This window comes from Paroedura picta, chromosome 1, assembly GCF_049243985.1.
Source record: "Paroedura picta isolate Pp20150507F chromosome 1, Ppicta_v3.0, whole genome shotgun sequence".
In the NCBI taxonomy this organism is placed as follows: Eukaryota; Metazoa; Chordata; class Lepidosauria; order Squamata; family Gekkonidae; genus Paroedura; species Paroedura picta.
In genome coordinates, this window is record NC_135369.1 from 24204141 (window position 1) to 24231488 (window position 27348).

The following is a 27348-nucleotide window of genomic DNA, read 5'->3' on the forward strand; positions in this document are numbered from 1 at the left end:
ATTCAGCACTTATTTCTGTTTGTCAGTCACATGCTAATTCAAATGTATATGTCTAAGGAAGTTGGAATCCTTATTTATCTTTATTTCTTCACCTGCATTGATACAGTCCCCTTTGTCAATACAGTGGACACTTGTTGTTATGGATTTTCCCAGCTGTGTGGCTGGTAATCTGGGGCCGCATCACATTTCTGTCTTATTTGAGAGTCTCCTGGGGGATAGACTGAAACTAGGAAGCACTTTTCCTGTGTCCGGGTGGTTAATTAGAAAGTCTATTAGGAAATATTTGTCCTGTGTTTGGATGGAGTTCATTAGAAAGCCCATCAGTCAAGGTCTTGCCTGTCTTATCTGATGAACTTTTGTTTTTAGAGTCCCATGGTTTTTTATTCTAGTGATTTTTAGGGCTGGTAGTCAGAATGTCTGATGGAAATTCCACAGATATTTATCCCAGCCTGAAGACCTGGTGCTGATGCAGTGAAATGCTAGCATTTATCGAATGGCAACAGACTGCATGGTGTTTTATGGGTAGGTACTAATGCATGATAGTGGCTGAGAGGCAGCATGGCACAGTCATTAGAGTGTCAGACTAAGAAACCCTGGTTAACCCTCCCCCCCAATCAACACTTGTCATGGAAACTTGCTGGGTGCCCTTGGGCCATTTTCCTTCTCGCAGCCTAATCTACCACACAGTGTAGTTGTGAATATAAAAACAGAGGAGGGGGAAATACACTTTTGGATTTCTATTGGGAAGAAAAGAGGGTATAAATAAAATATATAAAAGAAGGTAAATGAAAGAAGAATCATAGAGTTGGAAGGGTCCTCTAGGGCGGTGGTCCCCAACCACCAGGCCGCGGCTCGTTGGCGGGCCGCGAAGGCCCTGGCACTGGGCCGCAGCTCCCTCTCCCCGCCCCCCCACAGTAAGAAACATCCCAGGCCGCAAGCTTGCAGCCCGGCAAGCTTCTTACTGGGGGGGAGAGGGAAGCAGGGCCGCACACGTGCAATGCGCATGTGTGGCCGGGACACGCATGTGCGCATGTGCGGCCGAAAAAGCGCATGTGTGGCACTTTTGTGCATGCATGCATGCACAAAAGTGCCATGCATGCACGTTTTCGGCCGTGCATGGTGCATGTGCATTGCATGTTTCGGCCGCGCATGCATGGCATGCGCGGCTGGGCAATCGCCCTCCCTGCTGCCACCAGTCCCCAGCCTGAAAAAGGTTGGGGACAACTACTCTAGGGTAATCTAATCCAACTCTCTGCAGAATGCAGGAAATTCACAACTACCTGCCCACCCACAGTGATTCTATGCTCAGATGATAAAGAAGAGCTGTTTTTTGTCCCTCACTTTTTAGTACCCAAAGGAGTCTTAATGTGGCTTACAAACAAACACTTCCTCTCTCCATAACAATAGATTCAAGTGGGTAGATTTGTTGGTCTGAAGTAGCACAACAAAATTTGAGTCCAATAGAACCTTTAAGCCCAACAAAGATTTATTCAAGCTTTCATGTGCATGCACACTCTGAGGAAGCCATTGGACTAAAATGTTGTAGTTCTCCCCACAACAGACACCCTGCGAGGTAAGTGGGGCTGAGAGAGCTCTGAGAGAACTGTGACTGGCCCAAGGTCACCCAGCTGGCTGCATGCAAAGAAGGAATGTGGAATCAAACCTGGTTCTTTAGATCAGTGGTCCCCAACCTTTTTATCACTGGGAACCACTCAACGCTTGACAATTTTACTGAGGCCCGGTGGGGGGGGGGTAGTTTACTCCTCTACTCTCAACCACTGCCCTAGTGCTCTCTGATCGCTATGGTAATGTTTAAACATCCCTTCAAAATAAGATACAGACACGCCACAACAATGAACATAAGGAACATTTTATTTTCATGGAAATTTTAACTCATGACAATGACAAATCAATGGGAACCCTGAGCTTGTTTCTCTGCAACGAGATTGTCCCATCTGGGAGTGATGGGAGACAATGACACCCGAAGTGTGTTGTAAAGGGCCGGGGAGGATGAAGTAAAGGGCCGGGGGGGGGGGAGAAGGCGTCCTTCGGGGCCCACCTCCAATTAGTCGACGGACCACATGTGGTCCGTAGCCCACAGGTTGGGGACCACTACTTTAGATTACAGTCTGCTGCTCTCAACCACTATATCAAACTGGCTTTCAGCATGGTGTAGTAGTTAGGAGAGCACCTTGGTGTAGTGCTTAGGAGTGCAGACTTCTAGTCTGGTGAGCCGGGTTTGATTCCCCACTCCTCCACATGCAGCCAGCCGGGTAACCTTGGGCTTGCTACTGCACTGATAAAGCTGTTTTGACCAAGCAGTAATATCAGGTTTCTCTTAGCCTCATCTACCTTACCAGGTGTCTGTTGTGGGAAGAGGAAAGGGAAGGTGATTGGAAGATGCTTTGTTTCTCCTTCTGGTAGAGAAAAGTGGCATATAAGGACCAACTTGTCCTCTTCTTCTTCTATCTCACAGGGTGTTTGTTGTGGGGAGCGGAAAGGGAAGGCAATTGCAAACTGCTTTGAGACTCCTCCTGGTAGAGAAAAGCGGCATATAAGAATCAACTCTTCTTCTTCTTCTTGTTGGTTTTCTTCTGGACTAAAGCACTGCTTACATATCCATCAAGCAGTTATACACCAATGTCCAGAAAGTCACAGCAATGTCCAGAAAGCCCAGTTGAATTTCTAAAGGGCTTCCCATGGGGGTAGTCAAACTGCGGCCATCCAGATGTCCATGGACTACAATTCCCATGAGCCCCTGCCAGCCTTTGCTGGCAGGGGCTCATGGGAATTGTAGTCCAAGGACATCTGGAGGGCCGCAGTTTGACTACCCCTGGTCCAGATTATGGAAATGCAACTGAGGCATCTCAAGTAGAGGTCAGACACTTGAGGACAGACGCTGAGCATTATGCAGATCCATAATTACACTGGTATATTTTGGGGGCGAGTGGGTAGCACACACTTGAAGATGCAAGGTGTCTCGAAATAGATAACAGTGGAGACAAAGCCCCGGTGCGTAACAGCCAGATGTGCTGTGGCATCACCAGGGACATTGTTGCAGCCCATCTTTTTGTGGAATGTCGGTTTACAGACTCTTTGCATCCATGCAACTCTGTTAGAAAATCCTGCAAATCACTAGGAATGCCAGTAACAGAAGGTCAAAGAACAGAGTTCTCATGGGCTGATATATACCCTTTGCCATTAGGGTGGATTTTTTGTAGCAAACAGAAGACCCCTAGTTGAGGCTTCTGGCATAGATTTTGCCTTTTTCGCCACTGATGCACACTGAGCTAACATTTTCATTGAGCTATTTACAAATTTTCTTTCCTAGTCGGTCATCACCAGTTTAGACCACAGCTCAACATATGGACACATGTGCATCCCCACCGGATGTGGCGTTTTCCACATGTGCACTGGGTCAAGTGACCACTGGGGTTTCCAAAGCAAGAAACTTTCAGACACGGTTTGTCATCGCCTGCCTCTGTCTCAAGACCCTGGACTTTCTTGGTGGTCTTCCTTCCAAAGACTGACCAGGGCCAACCCTGCTTAGCTTCTGAGTCTGACGAAAATTATGCTGGCCTTGGACGAGCCTGGTCAGAGCATAAGTACACCTACAGGCACTCAGGTCATCTGCCTTACACCCCCCCCCCCAAGTACCTTGGCATTACCCTGGATAGGACCTTAAACTATCCATTTACTTAAATTTATATATTGCCCTGTGTTCCAAAGTGGACTCATAGAATCATAGAATAATAGAGTTGGAAGGGACCTCATGGTCATCTAGTCCAACCCCCTGCACTATGCAGGACACTCACAACCCTATCGCTCATCCACAGTCACCTGCCACCCCCTTCAGCCTTCACAGAATCAGCCCCTCCATCAGATGGCTATCCAGCCTCTGTTTACAAATTTACAAAGATGGAGAACCCACCACCTCCCGAGGAATCCTGTTCCACTGAGAAACCGCTCTGTCAGGAACTTCTTCCGGATGTTTAGATGGATTTTCTGTTGAATTAATTTCACCATCTTACAAATGCAGCAGCGAAATTCTCACATGAAACAACATTTTCCCCAAATGATGTGGCACAACTTGGGGGGCGTCTGCTATAACACTTAGATGCTCAGCTTTGGGGCTGGCCTATAGTACTGCAGAATATGGTGTGTTAGTGTGGCTCAATAGCCCCTGTATCCACAAATTTGATGTCCAACACAAGGCAACAACGAGAACCATCAGCAGATGTATTAGACCTCCTATGACCTTTTTGCTAACGGCCTCGTGCCACGTTGCTTCCCTGCATCTCCAAGGACAAGATGTTTTTCTTCATGAGTATAGAAAGAACATAGAGAACAAACATTTCCACAAGGACATGACTGATGTGGGTCCATCCAGACCAAAGTCCTGGCACCATGCAATAAGATCTACACAAATCCCGCAGTCACAAAATTTCAATCTAGGGAACGTGGATGCAAACAGGTCCACCGGATATCCATAACCTGATAAACACCAACGAAAGGCCCACAGAATTTGCCTTGCCATGCAAAATGTGGAAGATGGCTAATAGAATACAAGCAGGCTTTGGCAGTTGTGCAGACCTATTGTTTAAAGGAGGCAGAATACCAGACCCTGAATGTGATTGTGATGCAGTCGGCTAAACTATTTTCTATCTGTCACAGGAATGTGAGCATTGTTCTTTCCAGGGAGATGTGAGGGAGCTCTTTGAACTCTCCCCACCTGCAACTGAGTGGACTGAAATTGAGATATTAATATTTAGGGGGATTGCCCACTTGGCCTGCATACCCTTTGCATCAATTTGGTTACGTAGTTTATATTATGCTTAACACTATTTTGCTCCCTTATATATTTGGGAAGTAGCCTCCTGGGAGGAGACTGTCTGGGGCTCTGTTCATCCAGGTCCACCCTGATTGGCCCTCCCCCTCCAGGTCCCACCCTCCCTCCTTGCCTGCTAGAAGCCTTGTGGCTGCAGCCCTGGACAGTCTCCTCCCAGGAGGCTGTTTCCCAAATATATAAGGGAGAGAAATAGTGTGAAGGATGCTTTCTCTGTGTGACTCTGCCAAATGATAAATAAATGCTCAAAAGTGTGTCAGAGGTCAAGATCCACAATTCACCCAGATCTTGAGAAGTTTGTACTGCACTGCCTCACAGGGCAGCCTTACCAGACCAGTCAGCTGTTGCTTTGGAAAAGATGCCGTTCTGCTACCCTCTTCTGCCCACTTGCTTCTGTGGGCTACCAGGGTCCCTGCTGGCTCCCACTCAAAGTCTACAGAAGAAAACACGCCCTGGCGGGGCTCTTCCACAGCAGACCTACAGCCTGTGGTCTGTTCACAGCTGGGAAGCCTCTCTAGGCTTCAGCCTCCACGAAACTGCACCACAAAGGGAAGGAAATGATTAACTGGAAATCCCGAAATATAAACTATCTTAAGGACCTAATAGAAACAAACAGAAACACAAGGGCAGCCAAAAGAACAGACCGTGAATCAGCAGACTGTTTAAATAAAAGGCCAAGGGGAACAGAAACATCTTTAGTGAATGCCAGAAGTTCATCAAGTCCAGCGGCACATGAACAGCTGAGTGGAAGGAACTCCGCGACTGTAGTGTCACAACCAAAGAGGCCCTGCATTTTGTAGCAGTCTGTCTTAACTGACCGACAGGAACGTACAGAATCAGATGGTCCTACAGACATCGTGGTGCAATGCTGTTCAGGGTCTAAATTGGCACCTTGAATTCAGCTTGGAAGGTAAGTGGCAGCCAGCGTACCTCTTTTGAAGCTGAGAGCGGCGGGTAATAAATCAAAATATAATAAATATAATAAAATAATAATGCATGTCATTCTCTAAAGGAGCCCCCTGTCGCCAATCTGGCTTCCGCATTCTGCACCAACAGCAGCTTCTGAACAGTCATCAAGGGCAGGTCTATGTTAAACAGATTATAGTAATCCAGCCTAGATGTCGTGTATGCATACATCGCTGTGGCCACACCACATACTCAAAGTAAGACTACCACTGAAGCTGCCGGGAGGCGCTACGTGCTATCAGCCTCCTCAAGTGCAAATTTGGATCAAAGACTACACCCCCATCCCCCAATTACAAAGTTGTTCTTCCTTCAGGAGTACGACTTCACCTGCAACAAGCCAATTTCTTGCCCTCCAACGGCACTGTATTCTGAAATATTCGTTGGTAGCATCTTCCATATGGATATTAAACAGCATGAGATAGCAAAGGAAATCTGCAGATGCAGGGGCACAGCAATAGCTACCCATAACACTACCAGTAAGTTCTGCACCGGGAACCATCAGAGGAATTCACAGCAAAATTGTATCTCTTAATTTCATACCAGACAGATGGCCCCAAGGGCCAACGGCATCCAAAGTCCCTTGAGAGTCACCTGTGAGACTTGTACCTTTTCCACACAAGGACTAAGGCCCGGGCCAGCGCTAGTCTGATTGCGGGGCCTGCTTCCAGATGATATCAGTGCCGGGCTGGTCTGACTCAGGGTCTCTATTGCCCCATGGCAAGGGAATGTGGATTCTTCCATGTTCCCTTCCTTGCTGTGGGAACCATTGGGCCCTCTGTTTGGGCAGGCCCACATGGTAGGGAAGAGTCTGGCTGTCCAGGCCTGGCTTCTCCTGATTACGGTGTCCCGAAAGGGACAAAAAATGCCCCAGGTGGCTCCGCAGGTCAAATGCCCTCATGCGAAAGCAGGAGAGAATCAGCCCTCATGCGAAAGCAGGAGAGATGTAAGCCATGCAGAAATACCCAAAAATGAGGCTCACATTAGCATCATGTTGAAGGTATCAGACAAGTCTTGAGATATTAAGGGAAACTGGAGAATATTTACCTAGTTCCATAAAGAATGACTTGTGCATGGGGAGATTCTAGCTCGGAATTTAGATTTCAGCAAAGCTGGGCTAGACCAGACAGGAGAGGAGAGAGAGGAGTATGTGGGGGGGGGGGGCAGGGAGTCAGCAGCCAAGCCAGCCGAGAGGAGGGCAGGTTCCTTCCCACTCCGGCCCCATCCCTTCCACCACCGGCCTCTCTCTATAATTCCCTCCCAAGCAGCAAAGTCAACAAATGCTGCGGTTTCTGGTCACTCCGGGCACCTCGGACTTCTGCGTGAGGAAAACAAACACCGAGTCACTGAGCGGAAGGCCGTACAAAAAAGGGGACGGAAGCTCCCATCTAAAGTACGGGATGTGTAGGAGGAGGGAGGGAGGGAGAGAGAGAGGGGGAGAGAGAGAGAGAGGAGGAGAGCATCGTAAGACCGGACTAATTCAGAGACTTGGCTCTCTGTACGTTCCCAGAGGCCCCACCTCTCCAGGTCCTGGCTAGCAAGATGGACTCCTAGGCCAAAGTTCCGCCTTTGGATTCTGTAAGCTGAAGAGACAGAAAAAGCTCTGCCCAGCACACAAAGTCAGCCATGAAAAGCCTTCCACAAGAGCTTTCCACCCCAGTTGATTCCTAATAGGAAACTGGCAGCTATTTTCCAGCCCAGCTGCTAAAGTGATACACACTGTGAGCAAGTGGGAAAACCAGGAGACGGCTGGGAACACAATACCACTTGCCAGTTTGTGTGTGTGTGTGTGTGTTGAGCACATTGACACACCTCCAGTCACGCAGCAGCAGAATTCGATAAATGTGAACAAAACACTTTAAAAGTTTCCAAGTCCATCCCGAGAGCCTGTTCAGAAAACCACAACTAACATTTTTGTCCGATCGGTTTAAACTTTCACTTTTCATCTTTCACCTCATATGTAATAAAATATACCCCCATATAATAACACTTTGCAGTTTGTGTGGCGTAAATGGCATATATTTCCCCCCAGCAATCCTTGCAACAGGAACAATATGGCACAGCCTGATCTTGTCAGCCCTCAGACGCTAAAGGAGGGCCGGAAGCGAGACCACCAAGCAAGAGTCCGCTGGAGAAAGCAACAGGGGATTACCTCTGCATCTCCCTTGCCTTGAAATTGGTCCATAAATTCCATTATTTGGTCACCACCAGACAGCACAATCATACCCGTACTCCTTACAGTGGACTGGTTCAGGGCAGAAAGGACCTTTCAACCAGGGAGCTCCTAGTTCAGAGACTCCCAACCAGGGGTCAATGGACCGCCTGGTAGCTCCCCTCCTACCTTAATGGACTTGGCCACAAGCTATGGAACTGGCTGTCCAGAGGGCGCAGTGGGTAGGCCATGGGTGTAAAAATCAAAGTTAGTTGTGTCATGGTATTGGGGAGAGGGTCTGGGCTGTCTCCTCAGCTCCTTCCATTCTTTCAAGCCGACATGAGGCAGAGTCATCATAGTAGTAGTGAAGATGATGAAGAAGAAGAGTTGGTTATTATATGCCGCTTTTCTCTACCTGAAGGAATCTCAGAGTGGCTTCCAACTGCCTTCCCTTTCCTCTCCCCACAACAGACACCCTGTGAGGTTGAGAGAGCCCTGATATTCCTCCTCCGTCAGAAGAGCTTTATCAGTGCTGTGGTGAGCCCAAGTTCACCCATGTGGGGCTGCATTTGGGGAGGAGCGGGGAATCAATCCCAGCTCACCAGATTAGAAGTCGGCGCTCCAAAGCACTACACCAAGCTGGTATAGCGGAGAGGAGCAAAAGGAGAGCAAAGGGTGGTGATGTCACTTCCGGTGACGTGTCACTTCCGGTGACGTGTCACTTCCGGTGACGTGTCACTTCCGGTGACGTGTCACTTCCGGTGACATGTCACTTCCGGGGTGTGTGACAGGGAGGCAAGGCCAGCCGACATCACTTTTTGGGGTTCTCGAAGCTTCAAAATTTATTTCAGGGGCTCCTTCACAGTCAAAAGGTTGAAAAAGGCTGTCATAGTTCTTGAGTTCTTAGTTTTCCCCCCCCCCTCAGCACTGACTTTCTCTCCCTCCCTCTTTTTCCATAACAACGAGGGAGAGATCCAGTGGGCCATCCAGAAGACTCACAGAGTAACCCAGCTGTGGGCTGTAAGCCATCTATGGATTCTGGATTATGTCACCACAAATATTCTTAAATTGGTCAATGCAATATTCAACACAATTTAGGGAGGCATTGCTTTTATGGCTCCAATTGCTTTTATGGCATTCATAAAGAAGAAAGCCATTGGAGTATTAAAAGTCAACATTCATTGTAATGTACCACACACTAATGCAGATGCAAATAATTTATCTATTTAGCTTAATTTTTCCTCCTTCCTAGCTGTCTCCTGCATTTTATCCCTCTTTTCCTACGAAGTCCTCAGGGTGGTATACATGGTCCTCCTTGCCTCTTTTCATTCTCGTAACCATGGTGTCAGGTAGGTTGGGCTGGGAGAAAGCTACTAACCCAGGGGAGGCCAAACTGTGGCTTTGCAGGTGCCATGGACTACAATGACCATGAGCCCCTGCCCGCAGGCAGTCCATGGACATCTGCAGAGCCACAGTTTGACCACCCCTATACTGACCCAAGGTCATCCAACAAGCCTCATGGCTGAGTAGAATCTGGGTCTCACACATGCTTAACCAACGCGCCGCAGGGGCCTTGTGCACTGAGCAGAATGGCTCTGGCTGTGTGGCAAAGCCTTCAGACAGCTATTTTCCCACTTAGCCAGTGCAACAACTCAAGCAGGACTGTGGTGCACACAGAAGGCCGTTAATGAAGGGGTAAAGGGAGAGTGGCTCCTGGGTGGCCACTACAGACGGCAAAGTCTCAAGTGACTCAGAAATGCCCTTGGGGCATGGTTTCTTGGGCATCACTGTGGCACGGAACTTAATTCAGAACTTACTGAAGGCCATTGTTCCGTCCGCATGACTTGTTCCTCATGCCCAGTGGACATATGAATAGCTGCCTGATGCGAAGTCAGACCCTGGGCCTATCCAGATGGAAGCAACCCTCACACCTGCCTGGATCTTTTTATCACTGGAGAGGCCAGAGGCTGAACCTGGGACCTCCTGCTGGCCTGGCGGATGGTCCACCCCTGAGCCGGCATTCCCACCCCGCCTTTTCTTGTTTATATGTTTCAGCCTGCCCTCAAATCGAAAGGCCACAACACCTCTTGGAACACCTGCCCAAAGAGGCAGAATTCTGTGCCGCTCGGAAGCTGGCCATGCCACCTGCAACCGGCAGGAGAAAGGACCCTGGGAATCTGGGGCTGAAACGCTCCACGGTCCAGACTGAAAGCTGAGCCGTTCTGGGGCTGAGCCACAGGCCAACTTTGGCTGAAGCTTCAGCTCGCTGCCCAAATCATCTTGGCTGTTGCTTTTCCTCAGCCAAGGCTTTGGGGCCCCGTGGGTGCATGTGCGTGCGCGGGTTTGTCTCAGCCAGCAAACCAGTGCGGATCTGCCTGTGTGCACAGTTGGCTAACGGTTCTGAGCTCAGCCGCCGCACGCTGAGGCTGTCGGGCCCCAGGAGACGGGCCGGGACATGAGGTAAGGTTTTCCGCCAGCCAAAAGCAGCTGAGGGAAGAACAGGCAAGGGGGGAGAGCGGGAAAGAGAATGGAGAGGGGAGGGGAGGGGAGGGGAGGCTCACTGGAGCAGCCTGTGCCTTATCTCACAAGCGGGCCAAGTGGAGCACCCTGCAGCAGGAGGGGCCCGGGGCACCACCCGTGTCCAGAAGGAAGCATATAAAAGCACACAGCTTTTTTTTGAGGGGGGGAGAGGACATTTGCGCTTGACTAGGCCTCCTCCAGGGGGGACAGATTCAAGAGGATAGCTGCATTGGTCTGAAGGGGCACAACAAACTTTAGAGTCCAGAGGCACCCTGAAGAGCAACACAGTTTGATTCAAGGCATGAGCTTTCGTGTCCAGGCACCCTTCCCCAGACCCCGAGGGGCAGTGGGTCTGGCATTGCCCCTCTGAAGGGCCTGCGTGGGATCCCCCAGGCGCAAGGGAACGCCATGCCCAGGTCCTGGGTGGGCAGCAGAGCCAGGGAGAGGGCAGAGGAGTGATCGCACCTCCCTGCGGAAGGGAGACGGGATGAGCGACTGTCTGTCAGAGCTGAAGGGCTAGACGGAGGGCTTAACCCTTTGCTGGCGGGACTCGCCGGCGCTTGTTTTCCAAGAAGCCCTGCCCAGGGGAACGGTGCCCTCTGCGCCCGGGGTGGGGGGCAGAAGGGAGGCCATTCCCCCAGAGAGCACCCGATGGCAGGGGGGGCACTGAAGGCATGGGCATGGCGCTCCCCCTCCCAGGCGGCTGAGCCCCCGACGGGCGAGTTCGGGCAGCCTCGCCGGGCCCCCATCCATCCCGCCCGCCCGCCCCGGCGCGGCGCCTGCTCACCCACGCGGAAGCCGGAGCCGGTGAGGGTGTCCATGGAGTGGCCGTTCTCGCCGATGAGGGTCATGTTGGAGCCCGGCTTGCAGCTGTCGCGGCACTGGCCCTTCAGGCACGTCCGCTTGCAGATGAGGGGGGCGAAGACCACCTTGAAGCGCTCCCGCGCCAGCGCCGTCCGCTCCGAGGGGCCCGCCGCGGCCGAGGCGCCGGCGACGGCGGAGGCAGCGCCCGGCCAGCCCAGCGCCAGCAGCCACAGCACGGCCAGTCCCCGCGGGGGCATCTTGGCATCCCGCGCCCCGAAGGACAGGCCCACTCGCTCGGCCGCCGAGCAGCGCAGCCGAGCGCGCCTGGCCCCGACGGGGCGCACCGGAGGCGCCGCGCTCAAGGCGGACGAGCGGGCGACGAAGGAGGGCCGGGCGGGCCGGGCCGGGCGCCTCTGCCAGGCTGGAGAAAGCTCGCTCCGCCGGGCCCGCTTGCTCGCCTCGCAGCCAATCTCCGGCCGGGGGCAGGAATTTGGGAGCGCCGCCAAGAGACGCCGCGCCGGCGGCAGGAGGAGAAGAGGAGAGGCGAAGAGAGGAGAAGCGAGGCGGCTCCTGGCCGGGGGAGAGGAGCCGCGCCGGGACGCGCCGCCAGGGGGCGCGCGAAAGAAAGAAAGAAAGAAAGAAAGAAAGAAAGAAAGAAAGAAAGAAAGAAAGAAAGAAAGAAAGAAAGAAAGAAAGAAAGAAAGAAAGAAAGAAAGAAAGAAAGAAGAGCGAACAACCGCTGGAAGGACAGAAAGTGAAGAGGGAGGGAGACTGGCGGAAAGTTATGGGCCTCAGTCCGCTCTCTCTGGAAGAGATGCGCCGCTTCTGCGCTAGACCTTACTAATCGGACCACAGCCTCAGCCCCCTGCTCCCAACCTTAGGCTGTCGGAAGCCAGCCAGCCAGCAAGGCATAGGAACAGCCCTGCCCCCCCGCCCCTTCACAGCTAGGATTAATTTTAGAGGTATTGTGCCTCTGTCCATGGAGGTTCCATTCAACTCTCCTGGCAGACCGACAGCTGCGCGGACAGGCTATTGGCATTTATCAGTCCGCCTAATTAGGACCATGCAATCCAACGGGGGGGGGGGAGCCTTTATTAGGACCTAGACTTGTAAAACAGTGTCATAAAGCAGTCCCCAGTTTTTGAGTCTCTCAGCACGTTTCCATCGAGTTCTGGAGAGGGGTGAGGTTTGCAGTTGTCCCCCCCCCCCCCAAGGAACGTGTGAACCAGCCAGCAATCCCGAAAGGGAACTGGCTTGTTTGAGAAGTGATCCTGGCTGCCCCCTGCATGCGTTAATTCCTAAAGCACTGTGGGTGTGAAAAGTGTGTTTTACACTAACAACCTGGCCCTTTGGGCACTCTCATCCTGCCTATCAGACTGGCAGGGAACCGAGAATGAAAGATGACCAGCAGAGGGGACCAAGGGGGCATGCGTGAATTAATCTGGCGCGGATCCCTCACCACGAACTTTCATGTCTGAACTCAAGCCCGGTTATTGTCCAAGGAAGTTGGTTTGGCTGACAGCCACTCAGGGATGAGTGTTGTACAGGTACATGTACGAACCAGCCCCAAGGGGGGGGGACAAAAAAGGGGGGGAACCACCCTTGACACGATAAAGAAACCAGTGGGAACAAATTGGCAGTGATTCATGCCGAGTTGGCTCCAGACATTTTGGCGCTCCATGGCACCCCTCCCCCGACCAGCGCTGTCTCACGTGCATGTCCTACTAGAACGCACAGGCGTTGTGTTGCAAATGATGATGTCATCCGTTCAGTCCAACCATCGGCGATTCTATAGGAAAGACTTTGCCATGCGCCCCTGTCTCTGACTGCTTCTTTTAGTTGGTTCATGGTCATCCCCTTGAAGTCCTACTGTATTCCTCAACGTGGTGAGGGGGGGAACTGCGGCACTCATGCCCCACAGGCCAATTACAGAGGCACAGGGAAGGACCTGGCAAAGCACCCCGTTTTCTTGCCAAGAAAATTCTATGGAAAGTACGGCAACTATGGTATGGAGTGGCAGGCCCCCCCAGGCCACAAAGTACTGTGTTGGAAAAGTCCCTGTGAATTTATCCCCCTCCCGTCTCCTACAATACCATCCTGGAGCTTTGGATACGTTCCAGAGATGCTGTAAGGTCATAACATAGAATCATAGAGTTGGGAGGGACCTCTAGGGTCATCTAGTCCAACTCCCTGCAGAATGCAGGAAACTCACAACTTCCTGCCCACCCACAGTGACCCCCATTTCAAGCCCAGAAAGTTCCATGCCCACCACAGTGACCTCAGTTCTATACCCATTCCCCATCATCATCTCAGAAAACTCTTTCAGGTGCCAACCTGTAAATGGGCAAGCTCAATCAGTGCCCATACATGTGCCCCGACATTATGGGATGGCCTTCATGATAAGGCCAAGGAGACTTCTGCTCTGTCTGCTTTCCGCAGACTGTACAAAACTGAATGATTCAAGAGGGCTTCTGTTTCATAGTTAATAGAGCTTGGCTGTAACTAAAGGGTTCAGAGAGTTACTTGGTAAAGGGTCAGGGACCGTGGTTTACATGCTTTATATATCACTTGCACTGCCTGTTGCGGTAAGCAGGATCCTGCTATTTACTGTTTATTTACTGCAGCAATTTATTTACTGCAGCAATTTAATAGGCCATGTTAATACTGGTGCTTTGCTCCATATCTCTGTTTCCTATTTCTGGTTGGTTCCCAAATCCTATTGCGTTGTTTCTCAGATGCCCCACCCTGTTGACCATATTGACTACCTCTGCGTAATCCACTAAGTCTCAGTTAGAAAGGGGGAGTGTGAATAACATGAATATATAATCGCCACCTGCATCCTGAATGTTCACTTGGAACGCATCCGTAAGAACAGAAGAATCCTGTTGGATCAGACCAATGGTCCAGCTAGTCCAGCATCCAGTCTCACACTGTGGCCAACCAGTTCTTCTGGAGGGCCAACAACAGGGCATACAAGCTGAGGCCTTCCCCTCAGGTTGCCTCCTGGCTCTGCTTTTCAGAGGTTTAGTGTCTCTGAATGCGGAGGTTCCCCTTACTCGCCATAGCTAGTAGATAGGCCTGTCCCCCATGAATCTATCTAATCCCCCCTTAAAGCTTTTTTCTATTTCTGAGGGCATCACCACATCCTCCGGCAGTGAATTCCACACTTGAATCACTCTCTGTGTCACAAAGTGCTGCCTTTTGATCCGAGCCATCACTCACGAATACTTGTTGACAGTTTTGCATTCAGCCGCCGCAAAGATGTCCGTAACGGCTGGTGGAAACTATTGATCTGTATTCGTATTCTTGTTCACGTTTGTTTGTTTAAAATGATGGATTGGGAACCGCCGTGGACACTTGGGTAGAAAACCGGAACAGAAATCGTTTCCAAAGGAGCACAAAAGAATGGATAAAGGAGCTTGGCAGTTAATGAGTTAACCAAGAGCTGCTCTCTCCCCCCCCCCCCAAAAAAAAAATCAGCAACCACAGTGTCTCTTTCCTTAATGGAATTTGGCTTGCCACTTGGAAGGGCTACTGCAGAGCACGCACATTAAGAGGCTGTGGCCCAGAGGGTCCCGCATTCCAATCCTGGTATTGGCAAGGATCGGATGGCAGGTGATGTGAAAGACATCACCCTGGAGATGTCTCCCGTGGATACCCTGGAGAGCCATGGCCAGTTAAAGAAGACGATACAGACCTTGTGTACTGATTAGGATATCAAGTTGGGATGGGGAGACCCAGGTTCGAATCACCACTTGTATCAGGGAAGCTAGTCACACATTCTCAGCCTCACATACCTCGCAGGGTTGTTGTGAGGACAGAATGAAGTTGCTTTGGGTCTCCATTGGGGAGGAAGGTGGGTTCTGAATGGAATAATAAAGGGTATGACTTAGACAAAAGTCTCTTCATCTGGGAACAGGGTAAAGTATCTGGGCACCAAGCCCTCTGAGGAAAGGCTGAGGGACTTGGGAACGTTCAGCCTGCAGAGAAGGTGGTGGAGAGGGGACATGATTGTTCTCTCTCAGTATTTGAAGGGTTGTCACGTAGAGGAGGGCAGGGAAAGGTTCCTGTTGGCAGCAGAGATTAGGAGCCACATTAATGGGTCTAAACTACATAGAGAATGAGATTGGCAAGGTATTGGGGCGGGGGGGGGGAGCATAGAGTAGTTCAGCAGTGAAATCGTCTGCCTAAGGAGGTGGTGAGCTCCCCCTCACTGGCAGTCTTCAAGCAGCGGCTGGACAGATACTTATCCTGGATGCTTTAGGCTGATCCTGCATGGCCTGCCTGATTCCTTCCTAGGATTCAAAGGGGAGGGACACAATTTTTAAAATAAAGATTAATAGAACGTAAGTTAAGTGCTCTCTAAAGGTGTTTTGTTACCCACTTTGGGGCTCCTTTGGGTAGGAAAAGCAGGGTATAAAAACCAGCCCTTCTGCTACCTGCTGGTCTTTGCTTCTTAAATAATCTCGCCCTGCCTTCAAACCCTCAGGAGAGGCACCTGGAAAGAGGTGACCAACAGACATTAACGTCAAGCAGCCAGTTAAAAGGCCCACAATCAAGCCATGGACCCTTTCTAATTGGTGAACAGCCCTTCTGGCCATAGTGCCAGGACTGTAAAAATGAAATTTCTGGTGGGGCAGAGGCTGGATTTGGGGCAGAGAGCAAGAAGAGCTCTTTCAAGGGAGGGCGAAGTGTCAGGGGGGGGGGAACTTCCAGGGACAGTCCTGCCAAAAGTCAAACTATCCAGCTAAACTGTGAGATCCCGGAGGACGGGACGAGAGGGGGCTTTTTGTACCTTCTGGCTGAAGCCCTTGAAACTCCTGTGCTGGTGGTGGTGGTGGGTTGTCGCAGGACACAAACCGTACAACAGTGTGGTAGGGGGAGAAAAACCCTTTCAACTTCGGTTCTCTTTGCTACTCTTCACCGCTCGGATTTCTCCAGCCCGGGGGACCAAGGGGTTAATGGCAGACAGCTCCAGAAGTGTGTGTGTGTGTGCATGGGAAGGGGTCTTTTGTCTGGCATCTGCAAGGGGGCCTCGCAGCTTTATGGAGATGGGGGTCAGGGGGGTCAGGCCAGGCGCGTGTCTGTGCTTTTCAGACACGCTTTCCTGGGGGGAGGGAGAGGCAGCCATTTTTCAATGGGCCAGGAGGCCTAGCCTGGCCTGCCCCCCACCCCTAGGGAACAGGGGGCAAGGGTGCAGGGGGTGGAGGGGCGGGGAGGGGTGTTCCCCCTGTGTGCAGAGATCCGAGACCAACTGCGCCTCTCGCTCGCACACAATGAGCGACTGTGCAGCTGAAACAATCCCCCCCCCCAGCCGAACACAATTGAAAGCCCCCCTTGGCAGGCCAGCCTGTTTGTGTGTGTCGGTTCAGCCTACCTTGGGCAAAGGATACCTGGGGGTGATGCTCCTGCAAGGTGTCTGGAGAAAAAGAAGGAGCCTGGGTACCCCCAAATCTGCCAGGGGGAAAATCATGACTGTGAGTCTTCCGAACAGAGTCACAGTAAGAAGAAACCATCCCTTTTGCATTGTGTATTCTAGAACACGAGATAATATGCACCTTGGGCTGCTAAATCTGCAAGCCCAAAATGCTCCTGGCCTGGCTGGTTTTTTTTTAAGGTAACTGACCGTTCAACAGTGGTCAGACCTGAATCATTTCAGAGTTTGTGTTTAACAGCACAATTCTTCTCTGGGCGATGTTAAACGAGGGAAAGAGACCAATGGAACACACCCACGGTGCACGCATGTGCTTGGTTGCACCTTGCTGCATGACTAATGTCCAGCAATCCTGTCTGGAAGCCCTGCTGTGTCCTCATTCAGTGGAGCATAATCTTGGATCTGGAGTTACGGTTGGAGGCAAAGACCGAGGTCAAAATGAGAAGTCCAGAGGGGCTTTCCACTGTAAGGACACAAATGTTTTCCACACAGTGAGATCCCCTCTTTCAGTCTAACGGAGTGGTGGATCTACCTCCAGGAGCACCCCTTGTTTACAGCCTCCAGCCCTGTAGTGGCAACACCAGAGGGAAAATAGTTCTGGCTTGGCAAGGAGAACAATTGGATGAGGTGGAGTCAACACAGAGTAACATCTTAGTCTCTAGCACTAGGGAATACCCAAGTTCAAATCCCCAGTCAGTGCTAACGTCTCGAATCTAACTCTTCGCTTGGAGCAAACCCAAATAATGCCAAATGAGTTGCAAGCTTTCGCATCCTACTGGACTTTTCTTCAGGCTGCATACTCAAGACAAGAAGAGAAGGAGATGCTTCAGGAGACTGCTGATTCCAGAGCCTTACCGGATGTGTTGCAGACTTGGCTTGGGTGGTGCTGGGTGCAGCACAGGTCTCCAGTTACACCCCTGGCAGCCAGGACAAAGAAGCAAAACAAAAAGTAGTTTTCCCATGGAGAACAGAAAAGCTGGCCATTCGTCGGATGCCTCTCCAGCACGCCACGGAATTCTCCGGTCCCTCGTGAGGCAGAGAGCAGCAAGGCAACATGGCTGCCTCCATCGTGACAGAACTGGGGAAGGAATTTTAGGAGATGCCCTAAGCGGGAGTCAGTGGGAACCAGATCAGGTGATATTACCTGGTGGTTGGAAGACAAACCCCCAATGAGCATCGCCGTGTGCAGCTGAAGAATCCTTTCCCTTCCACTATTTTGGGCAATTCCAAATTTACCAGTCAAAAACGTGTTGAGGCATGTTGGTCTTTAGAGAAGTCGCACAAAACAAAATGTCACAAAGATCTCACTCACTCACTCACAAGACCCACCCTAGAAGTTCCTCCTGGAAGGCTAACCCATCTTCAGTGGCTGATCTCAAGCTGTGAGCAACAAAAGGTGCTCTTGAACATGCACAGAATGCCTTTTCCTCCCCGAAGAAGCGAAACCAAGGCCCTTTCCTCTATAGAGAGACTGATGCTGGAAGCCACTTCATACGATCCTTGGAAGGGGACAAAATAAATATAGAAATGTATCCTCATTCCACGGCTCCAATGAAAATTAGGTAATCAGGTGAAAAGTTTCTCACTGATTAAAGTGAAATGAGCTTCAGATTTTTAATGGGTAATTTTATCTCCTGGACTGATTTGGGGACCAGTCTTTCGATTCCCCAGCTGGTGTGCCGAGTCGGGCCAGAACTTCAGGGTAACAAATTAATACTTGTTAAAAATTAAAATGCCTTCTCTGGACTTTTGCGGAGTCTTTTGCGGGGCAGGGCCCATCTGCCCTCCTTGCTCCCCTCCTTTCCCTGCAAAGGGTTAACCTCCCACCAGCTCTCCTCCCCCCCCCTTCCCGGCCCATTGATGCTGTCAGCCTCCCTGGGGTATCAGCGCACAGCCCACCCCCCCTTTTGTGGCTGGCGGTCGTGTGCCACCCCTTGCCCCCAATCTGCATAATGGCAGGGCCCACGCGCCAGAGCTCCCATCTGCTGCCTCGCCCCCACGGGACCCTCAGCCACGCACTCAGCCCAACGCCCATTGGCTGCCCCACACCAGCCATCTGCAGCCTCCAGCCCACACAATAGGCGCTCAGGCCTTTATATAGGGGGCAGCCTGTGCACAGAGGCCAGCTGGCTCCCCACTGAAGGCAGGGCAGGGAGAGGCCCACCGGCGCACGGCAGCTGCAGAAAAGCCGGATCAGAGCCGTCTGACCCGCAGGCGCTGGGGGGACCAAGAAAGAGCCCCAGCCCTAACTCGGGGAAGCATTTCTAAGGCCAAGAGTCCGGGAGGAATCCAGAGAGAAGCCTGCCAGCACCGAGACCTCACTGGGCTGCAAGAGCATACCAAGCCCACAGCCTCGACGGGGACATCGCTGCTCACTCCAGCTGGTCAAGCGAGTCCAGATCTTGGGACACGCAGGCCCCGAACAATGCCTCGTGGGTTCCTGGTGAAGAGGACGCGCCGAGAGGGCCCCGTGTCCTACCGCATCAGAGCTCTGCAGGACGACCCCCTGGCCGTGCCACCTCCCAGCGGAGTAGTTCTGCCCTCTGCCCACCGGAAGCTACCCAGAGTGGGGGGAGTCCTGCCGGAGTCCTGGCCTCCCTCCCAGAGCCCCCTGCGCTTGGTAAGCACCACTCCGCTGGCCAGCTGCCTCGATCGGGGTCTGAACTCTGGATCTCCAGCACCAGGGGAATCTGCTCCAGCGTGCAGCTCGCAGTCTCCCGGCTTGGGTTCAGCCTGTGCCGTAGCAAAGCAAGCCCCCCCGCTGCCTAAGAGAGCCAGCCTGGGTTCCAAGGAAGGGTCCCCGGATGCAGTAGTCTTGCTGGGTGCCTTTGTCTGCCAGCTGTGCCAGGAGTCCTACCCTGGCCCCCTCGCCCTGGCCCAACACTGCTGCTCCCGCATTGCCCGGGTCGAGTACCGCTGCCACGAATGCAGCAAGACCTTCAGTTGCCCGGCCAACCTGGCTTCCCATCGGCGCTGGCACAAGCCCCGAGGTGGCGGGCACGTCGGGGGCACCAAGGAGAACGAGAGTCCGGAGGCAACCAACAGTTCCAGTCTGCCACACCCTGGCTCCGTGGAGGGCAGCTACCGATGCTCTCATTGCCCCAAGAGGTTTCGGCGTCGGGCCTACCTCTGCAAGCACCTGGCTCTGCACACCGCCACCGCCACCGCGCCAGTGCTGTCGGAGAGCCAGCATCTCCACGGCAACCTCACTCCTCAGTGTGCTTCCTGGCCCAAGAAGCCGTTTTAGATAGGCCACTCCTCCCAGCTCCTGGACCAGATGCAGGTAAAAAAGGGAGAGGGGGACACTAGTGGATGGGGAGAAGGCCATTGCCACACTGAGAAACGCCTCTCCTCCACAGCTCCCTTCCTGCCCCGCTAACTACACTCCCCAAATCACCCCCCTGCCTCCCCCCACCCCATAACCAAGGACTGGAAATTATCTGACTTTGTGGCCGAGACCTTTAACTGTCCAGCAGCTGGGCCCATTTCTCAATGAGGCTGAGAGCTACTCCATCCTCCTGCAATTTTGCACCAGTCCTGTATCCCGTGAGGACGGAGCAAGGATCAAACTGTGCTCAGACAGAAAGACAATCTCAGTCCTGGACTCGAAAGGCTTTGGGATGAAAATGTTAATGGGGTCAAAAAGGAGGTTCCAGGCATGGCTGTTTCCTCCCTTCCCAGGCCGGGCCAGGCCAGGAGAGAGGCCCAAAGTCTTGGACACAAGAAGCTTGCGAGTTGTCAGAATTGTGGACTTTGCTTAATTTTTTTTATTTGGGGTTGGACGGGAAAAGAAAGGGGGATATCAATGCAAAATGTTGACAAATGGCTTGTATTTGTTTGATAGTAAATGGAGTATTTAAAAAAACAGTCTTGCATCTTTCTATGCATGTGTGCAGAAGGGAGCCTGTGGTGTAGAACCAGCGTTGTGTTAAAGAAGAGCTAGAGTTCCCACTGGGCCGAATTTTCCTGCGTTAAACTGTTGTTTGAATGCCATGGCAACCCGCAAGACTTGCTGTGTGCACCGTGCTCCCCTCCCTGCTGTGAGGACATAGAATGTCTGCAAATATCCCAATTCGCATAATGTATGGGCCTAGTGATTCTGATGCGCCTGATGAAAGGAGCGCTAGGTCACAGGAGCTGGTGCTAGAGAAAGGGCCACCCGTCTGTCAACTGCCAGGGGTTCCTGCTTTATTCCAGTTTCTCACTGGAAATGGTAGAATGCAGCCAACCAGGCTCTGAGGAGAAAGGGCCATTTTGCAAGGGGAGGGGGGACCTTCACAGAGCTCCTGAGGACAGGAAAAGTTGGGTGCCGCTGGCATGCAGACTGCACTGCTGGGCAGACCAGGTGGCCAAAAACAAGGAAGCTGAGCAGAGAGATTAGTGACACCATGAAGTGGAAGGGCTAAAGGACACCAAGGCCCACTGGTGGAAAGAAAAGGGGGAGAATAAACATGTGCACTAAGAGGTAGAAGAAGAGCTGGTTTTTGTGCCACTTTTTAGAGTTGGTTCTTATATGCTGCTTTTCTCTACCCGAAGGAGTCTCAAAGCAGCTTACAATCACCTTCCCTTTCCCCTCCCCACCATGGACACCCTGTGAGGTGGGTGAGGCTGAGAGAGCCCCGATATTCCTGCTCGGCCAGAACAGCTTTATCAGTGCTGTGGCTAGCCCAAAGTCACCCAGCTTGTTGCATGTGGGGGAGTGCAGATTCAAACCCGGGTCTCCTAAGCACTACACCAAGCTGGCTCTCCCAAAGGAGTCTCAAAGCAACTCACAAAGGCCTTCCCTGCCTCTCCCCACAACAGGCACCCTGTGAGGGAGGTGGGCCTGAGTGAGCTCTGTATCTCAAAGTGGCTGACCATTGCCTTCCCTTCTTCACCACACAACAGATACCCCGTGACCCAGCTGGGTGTAGTGGCTAAGAGTGGTGGCCTACAATCTGAAAAGCCAGGTTTGACTCCTCTCTTATTCACACGCAGTGAGCTGGGCAACTGTGGGCTAGTCACAGTCCTGTTAGAGCTGCCTTCATAGAACAGTTCTCTCAGAGCTTTCTCAGCCCCACCCTCACTGAGTGCCTGTTGTGGGGAGAGGAAGAGAAGGCGATTATAAGCTGCTCCGAGACACCTTCAGGGGGTGAAAAGCAGGGTCTAAAAACCAACCCTTCTACTTCTGAGAGAGCTGTGACCAGCCCATGTGAAGGAGGAGTGGGGGATCAAACCTGGCTCTCCAAATTAGAGTCTGCTGCTAGGGATTTGCTGAGCATTGGGGGGCGGCCAGTGAGACAGGCAGGCGGGCAAGAGACTCGCATGGGTTCCATTAGATTGACAACAAAATGTCCTCCGTGAGACCCAAGACTGAGCCCACTTAATTATACAGCCCACATGGAAGAAACAAACCACTAAATACCAGTCTCACAAGAACAAGCCCAGACAAGCCCAGAAATGGCTTCCGGCTTTAGTCTGGAAAGAAACCCCCAATCATAATAGACTTGGAAGGGACCTCCAGGGTCATCTAGTCCAACCCGCTGCAGAATGCAGGAAATTCAAAACTACTGCCCACCTACAGTGACCCCAATTAAATGACCAAATGACGCCCCCCAAACCAGACACGGCAGCCAGTTAAGGTGTGTGCCTTTTGCAGGAGGGAGAGGAACAGGAAGGGGGGTGTCTTTTGCAGGAGGGAAGTGGCTGCCGCCTACTTGGGCTGCCCTTCCAGGCAACTCCTTGAGAAAATCTCATGCTGGGATCCAGGTAGTCCCTCTTTCAGGTGCTGCTAGACTTGCGTTTTGTGCCGCCCCTCCCTCTCCCAGGCCTCCCCTTCCCCAAAGAAGAGAGACGGGCCCAGGGAGTAGATGCAGACCATGTCTTTATTGCACAAGTAGGGGGTGCGCGTTCTGTACATTCAGTTCCAATACAGGCGGGAGGCTGAAGAGGTCGGGGAGGGAGAGACAAACGGACAGGACGACGGATTCTCTTCCCCTGCCCCTGCCCTCCCTAAGCCTTGGTCCCCGGAGAAGAAAGACAAACAGAGAGACCAACTAGACAGACATCCTCTCTGGAAAGTGATTATTTACACAACACAAAGACCAGGATCCAACGAGGGGGGAGGGGGACTGCGCCCCGAGACTCTCTGCACCCGCAGGCAAGGCAAGGCCCGGCTCCGAGGATGGAGGGTGGGGAGCAGAGAGGGAAGATTATGAATGAATAGCACCACGGAAAGAGAAAAAAAGGCTGGCTGGGCAGATGCCTCTCCCCCCCCCCCCCCCCCCAGGAAGAGTCCACAGCTAGGCAAGAGAGTGGAGAAAAGGCAGAAATACGGGTCGGGAAGGGGGTAGGGTCTGTCACAGCTTTCAAATAATTTCACAGTTAACGAACGTGCGGGCTGGTGACCCCCTCCATCACTTTAGAGGCGGGACACAAACCAGCCAGAATCAGTGCTGGAATCCAGGATCAGGATGGCGGAAGGAAGAGGAAGCAGAGAGAGGATCTCAAGGCAGGTTCAGCTCCCTGGATGGAGGGTCAATTGACGCAGGTACGGGACGCTCTCCCCTACCTCCCCCCCATCCCCCGCCCCCCCAGAAGTGGTCTGCAGTTATTGCCTGGTGAATGATCCGCCAATGGACCCACCGTTGGGGGGTTTCCAGAGGGGCTAGTGGTTATCAACAAAGAGAGGCCTTGGGTCTAAAGCAGGGGTAGTCAAACTGCGGCCCTCCAGATGTCATGGACTACAATTCCCATGAGGGAATTGTAGTCCATGGGAATTGTAGTCCATGGACATGTGGAGGGCCGCAGTTTGACTACCCCTGGTCTAAAGTCACGACCCGCTAAAAACCTATCACTGGTCAGTGAGTTGCATTGCACAACTGCGAATAAAGGTGACCGGCTGGTGCTCAAATCAACGGGATATTGAGCAGCTGCTCCGGAAGGGGGAGTGTGGGGGAGCGGGCAGGCTTCCCCCGTGGGTTGAGTGGGGCAGCCAACCTCCAGGCGGTGCCTGGAAATCTCCCACTATTACAATTGTCCCCAGGTGACAGCGATCAACTCCCCCGGAGAAAACGGCCGCTCTGGAAGCTGGACTCTATGGCATCATGCCTCAAGCTCCGCCTTCCTCAGGCTCCGCCCCTAAATCTCCAGATGTTCCCAAGACAGAGCTGAATCCCTAGAGCTGATCCTGTTTTTCTGCCTCCCCCCTCCCTTCCTAAAATGTGCAGTGCCTCCAAGTCAGCGGCGAGAGCAGCTTAAGACTGCATCTCCCGGATATAGACCATGAGCCAGTGCAAGGCGGGCCCTGGAGATAGGGGGTAGGGTAGGGTGGGAAGAGTTGGGGGCTGGTATCACACAGACCAGCCAAGTCTCTGCTGTGCCTTCAGTACATATTGGGGGGGGAGGGAGAGTGAGAGGCAGTACACCCCCACCCCCCTGCTTCTAAGAACAAAAGGTGAGAGGGATGTCTCAGGGACAGTGCGGGGGTGTGGGAGGCCCCCCCAGCATCTGCGTGACTTGGCTGAGCTGAGCTGCCGCCGTCTCGGATGCCTCTTTCAGGCGCTGCGTGTTCTCTTGGAGGCTCTGCACTTCTGCCTGCAACGCCGCCTTCTCGGCCTTCTCCTGGGGTGGGGAGAGACAAAAGCAAGGATAGAGCTGTGATTGTGGGGCAGGAAGGGGGGGGGTGGAGTCTTCCTCCCCACTTCACCCTCAGTAGTTAAAATGCTTTAAAATGACACCACCCTTCTTGTCCTGAACCTGGAACCCGCTATCGTTCCTTGTCGATTACACAAAAATTAAAAACCACACTGCGCTAACCGTTTGGGCGGAACCAGAAGAATCGCAGCCCGAGAACGGCTGGCCAGTCCGAACCAGTGTGACATTCGCCTCTCCTGTCCCCTCCTGGGTGTCTGGCTATTGCCCCCCATCCGTGTAGCGGTCAATTCATCCACGTGGAGAGTCTACTACAGATTGCTATCCTTAATACACACCTCTCGTGAAAACTGTAACTGGATTTCCAACAGCTAAGTGCTTTAATCGGCACCGTGAACGACTTTATTTGTATGAATGCTAAATATTTGTGCTTGTTGGACATTGTTGTGTTTTTATCATCGTTATAATGGTAAGAATAACTTTATTTTTATAGACCGCCCTTCCTTGGTTGGCTCAGGGCAGGTTAGAAATGTCTAAGAGATGGAAAATAAAAACATACCTCCACCTTACTCCCTCTCATGGTCCCAGAGTTGCTCTGAGGTGGCCTAAGACATCCATTTTGCAAATGGAATACACTCAGGCAGACTTTCTCAACCAAGGGTTCATGAAACCCTGGGGTTTCTTGCCAGCCTTGGAAGTGTTTCCCAAATGGGTGGGAGTGAATTAATTTTTATATATATTTTTTTATTCTGCATGATTGCACCACTTCTGGGGTTTCTCAAAGCCTGAGAATGATAAAAAAAAACTTGAGAAAGGCTGCACTAAGGTATGAATGCACAACATTAAGGTCTTAGGTGAGAACACTTTGCTGTCACATTGCACACGGGGAATCTGGAATAGCTACACGCAACTTAACACACAGGCATTGCACAGTCTGCACAGCATTTTCACACAGTTTTAAGGGCTGCTGGCATTTCCAGGGCCACTGCCCACACAGCTGGCATATTCCACACAGCTGGAAGTAAATTCCAGACACAACACAACACCCTGTGCTTGAGGGGAAAGCCAGGCTCAAGAGCAGCGCGCCTGGTTTGTAGGCAGGTATGATCTTGGTCTCGCTAGTTCTAGGAAGTCAGGTGCTGTGAATTATGTGCCACTTTGGGCAAAACGAATTGCAACAGCTGCCACCATTTTAAAGCGCATGGGGCTTGGTACTTGAAAAGATCCAGGGTAGGTGGGAGTAAGTTCAGTGTCCTGCTCTCATGGCATTTAAAAATCATTTTACAGTGATGACAGCATCCATGCGGCACCTGTCAGTTTATTATCATGTTTAGTTTGGCCCTCAGAATAGACAATATTGAGCTATAGAGGCACTTTGGTATAGTATTTGGCATGCAGGACTCAGTCAGCCAAGCCCAAATCCCCAGTCTGCCACCGTAGCTTATCTTGGCCAGCCATACATCCTCGGCCTAACCTACTTCATCTGAGATTAAATCGGAAGAGAAAAGTTTTTTTAGCCACTTTGGATCTCATTGGGGAGAGAGGCTGGCTATAAATATACCGAAATAAATAAATACATGAGTAGTCATTGATTTTTCCAGAGTTCAATTCTACTTTGAACCCACAGGCTTCAAAATGGGACTCATTTAGCTATAAGAAGAAGAGCTGGTTTTTTGTACCCTGCATTTTTACTACCCGAAGGAATATTGATGCAGTTTACTATCCCTATCCTTACTATCCCCTGTCTTTCCTCTCCCCACAACAGACACCTTGTCAGGTAGGTGAAGTGGAGAGCTTGTGATCCAGCAGTGGGGCAGTCACCCACCTAAGGCCCCCAACCCATGGGCCAAAGACCACTGAGGTCAATGGATTCGATTCATAGAATCATAGAATAACAGAGTTGGAAGGGACCTCCTGGGTCATCTAGTCCAACCTCCTGCACTATGCAGGACACTCACAACCCTATTGCTCATCCACTGTAACCTGCCACCCCCTTGAGCCTTCACATGAAGCACCATCACAGGTTCATGCAGAATCAATTTCAGCCCTCTTCCTGTGGGTAAAGTGGCATTTGAGTTGAGCAGAGAGATGTTTTGCCGAGAGCATGCAAGTGAATGCCCAGCCGAAGAGCAAAGGTTAGCATGTCCTTTATTTTCAGAGCAGCCGAGCACTTCTGCTGCAAAGCAACACGGCAGAGTCCAAAACTGACTCTGAAAGATGTTCTTTTACCCCAGAATAAGCACCAACACGCCAACACCCCGCCAAGCACGCTCTGATGCTCCTCCTTTCAAACACAGTGGCCCACTGGGCATTTCTTACTTCAAGGAAAAGGATCTTTGATCTGGCAGGACCAAACGTTCCCCTTCCCGCCCCCAGTTTCCTGCCTCTGTTTTTCCAGCTCACCCTCTGCAGATCTTCCTGTAGTTTCTTGAGTGTGGATTCCAAATGCAGGACCTTGTCGGGGAGGCTGAGAGCCTGCTGTGATCTGGGCCGGGTGAAAGGGGATTTGGGGGAGGAGGGGGAAGGAAGACACAGGCAGCCAGTTAATGTGTTGTAAGCAAACACACACAGAACTGCTTTGGGAAATGTCTGTTCTCCTTGCTCTCCGCCTGCTTCCTTACACAGCAGGAGGCCTTATCTGGAGCCCTTTCAGCTTGCAATCTTAACCTCACCACTCCCTCTTCTGGCTACTATCCCGTCTCTGTTGTTCCTAAAGATTCACCCCCTCCCAGCCTTCCTCAATCAAATTAAATTAATGTGCATGTCTATATATTCACCAAGCCCCACTAACAAACACAGGACTCATTTTGTTTCCTTTCAGTTCATTTCAGACCTTGCAGAAACCCCCTGGACTGCTTTTGCAATCCTATAGAGGTGCTGTGAGAAATGTTCATGCTTGTTATTGTCAGGAATCCCCTGGAATTACAGCTCATCTCCAGGAGGGAGAGATCAGTTCCCTTGGAGGAAATGGCTGCTTGGGAGGGTGGACTCCATAGC

The 27348-nt window shown here is 51.8% G+C and overlaps 3 protein-coding genes across 7 annotated transcripts in view; 1 reads left to right on the forward strand and 2 right to left on the reverse strand.

Annotated features, from left to right (window-relative positions):
* The window catches only part of LTBP3 (latent transforming growth factor beta binding protein 3), a 51546-nt gene extending 39672 nt beyond the window's left edge, over positions 1-11874 (reverse strand). Inside the window, exon 1 of the mRNA XM_077328080.1 lies at positions 11269-11874. Within this exon, the coding sequence (XP_077184195.1) occupies positions 11269-11542 (274 nt within the window). The 5' untranslated portion in view covers positions 11543-11874. The remainder of the gene's footprint in view (positions 1-11268) is intronic.
* Positions 11875-18834: 6960 nt separating this feature from the next.
* LOC143832938 (insulinoma-associated protein 1a-like) lies at positions 18835-20566 on the forward strand. Its single transcript, XM_077328093.1, has one exon. It carries the CDS (start codon positions 19145-19147, stop codon positions 19964-19966), a length of 822 nt encoding a protein of 273 aa, XP_077184208.1. The 5' UTR covers positions 18835-19144; the 3' UTR covers positions 19967-20566.
* Positions 20567-22565: 1999 nt separating this feature from the next.
* Positions 22566-27348, reverse strand: part of SIPA1 (signal-induced proliferation-associated 1) — a 45585-nt gene continuing 40802 nt past the window's right edge. For all 5 annotated transcript variants that reach the window (XM_077328105.1, XM_077328131.1, XM_077328141.1 and 2 more), the window contains exons 15-16: positions 26755-26836; positions 22566-24321 (exon numbers count right to left, since the gene is read on the reverse strand). In XM_077328105.1, the coding sequence (XP_077184220.1) occupies positions 24169-24321; positions 26755-26836 (235 nt within the window). In that variant the 3' untranslated portion in view covers positions 22566-24168. The remainder of the gene's footprint in view (positions 24322-26754; positions 26837-27348) is intronic.

What these genes read in the sequence shown, in the direction of transcription:
- LOC143832938 (XM_077328093.1), top strand. Translation starts at nt 19,145, where the DNA reads ATGCCTCGTGGGTTCCTGGTGAAGAGGACGCGCCGAGAGGGCCCCGTG.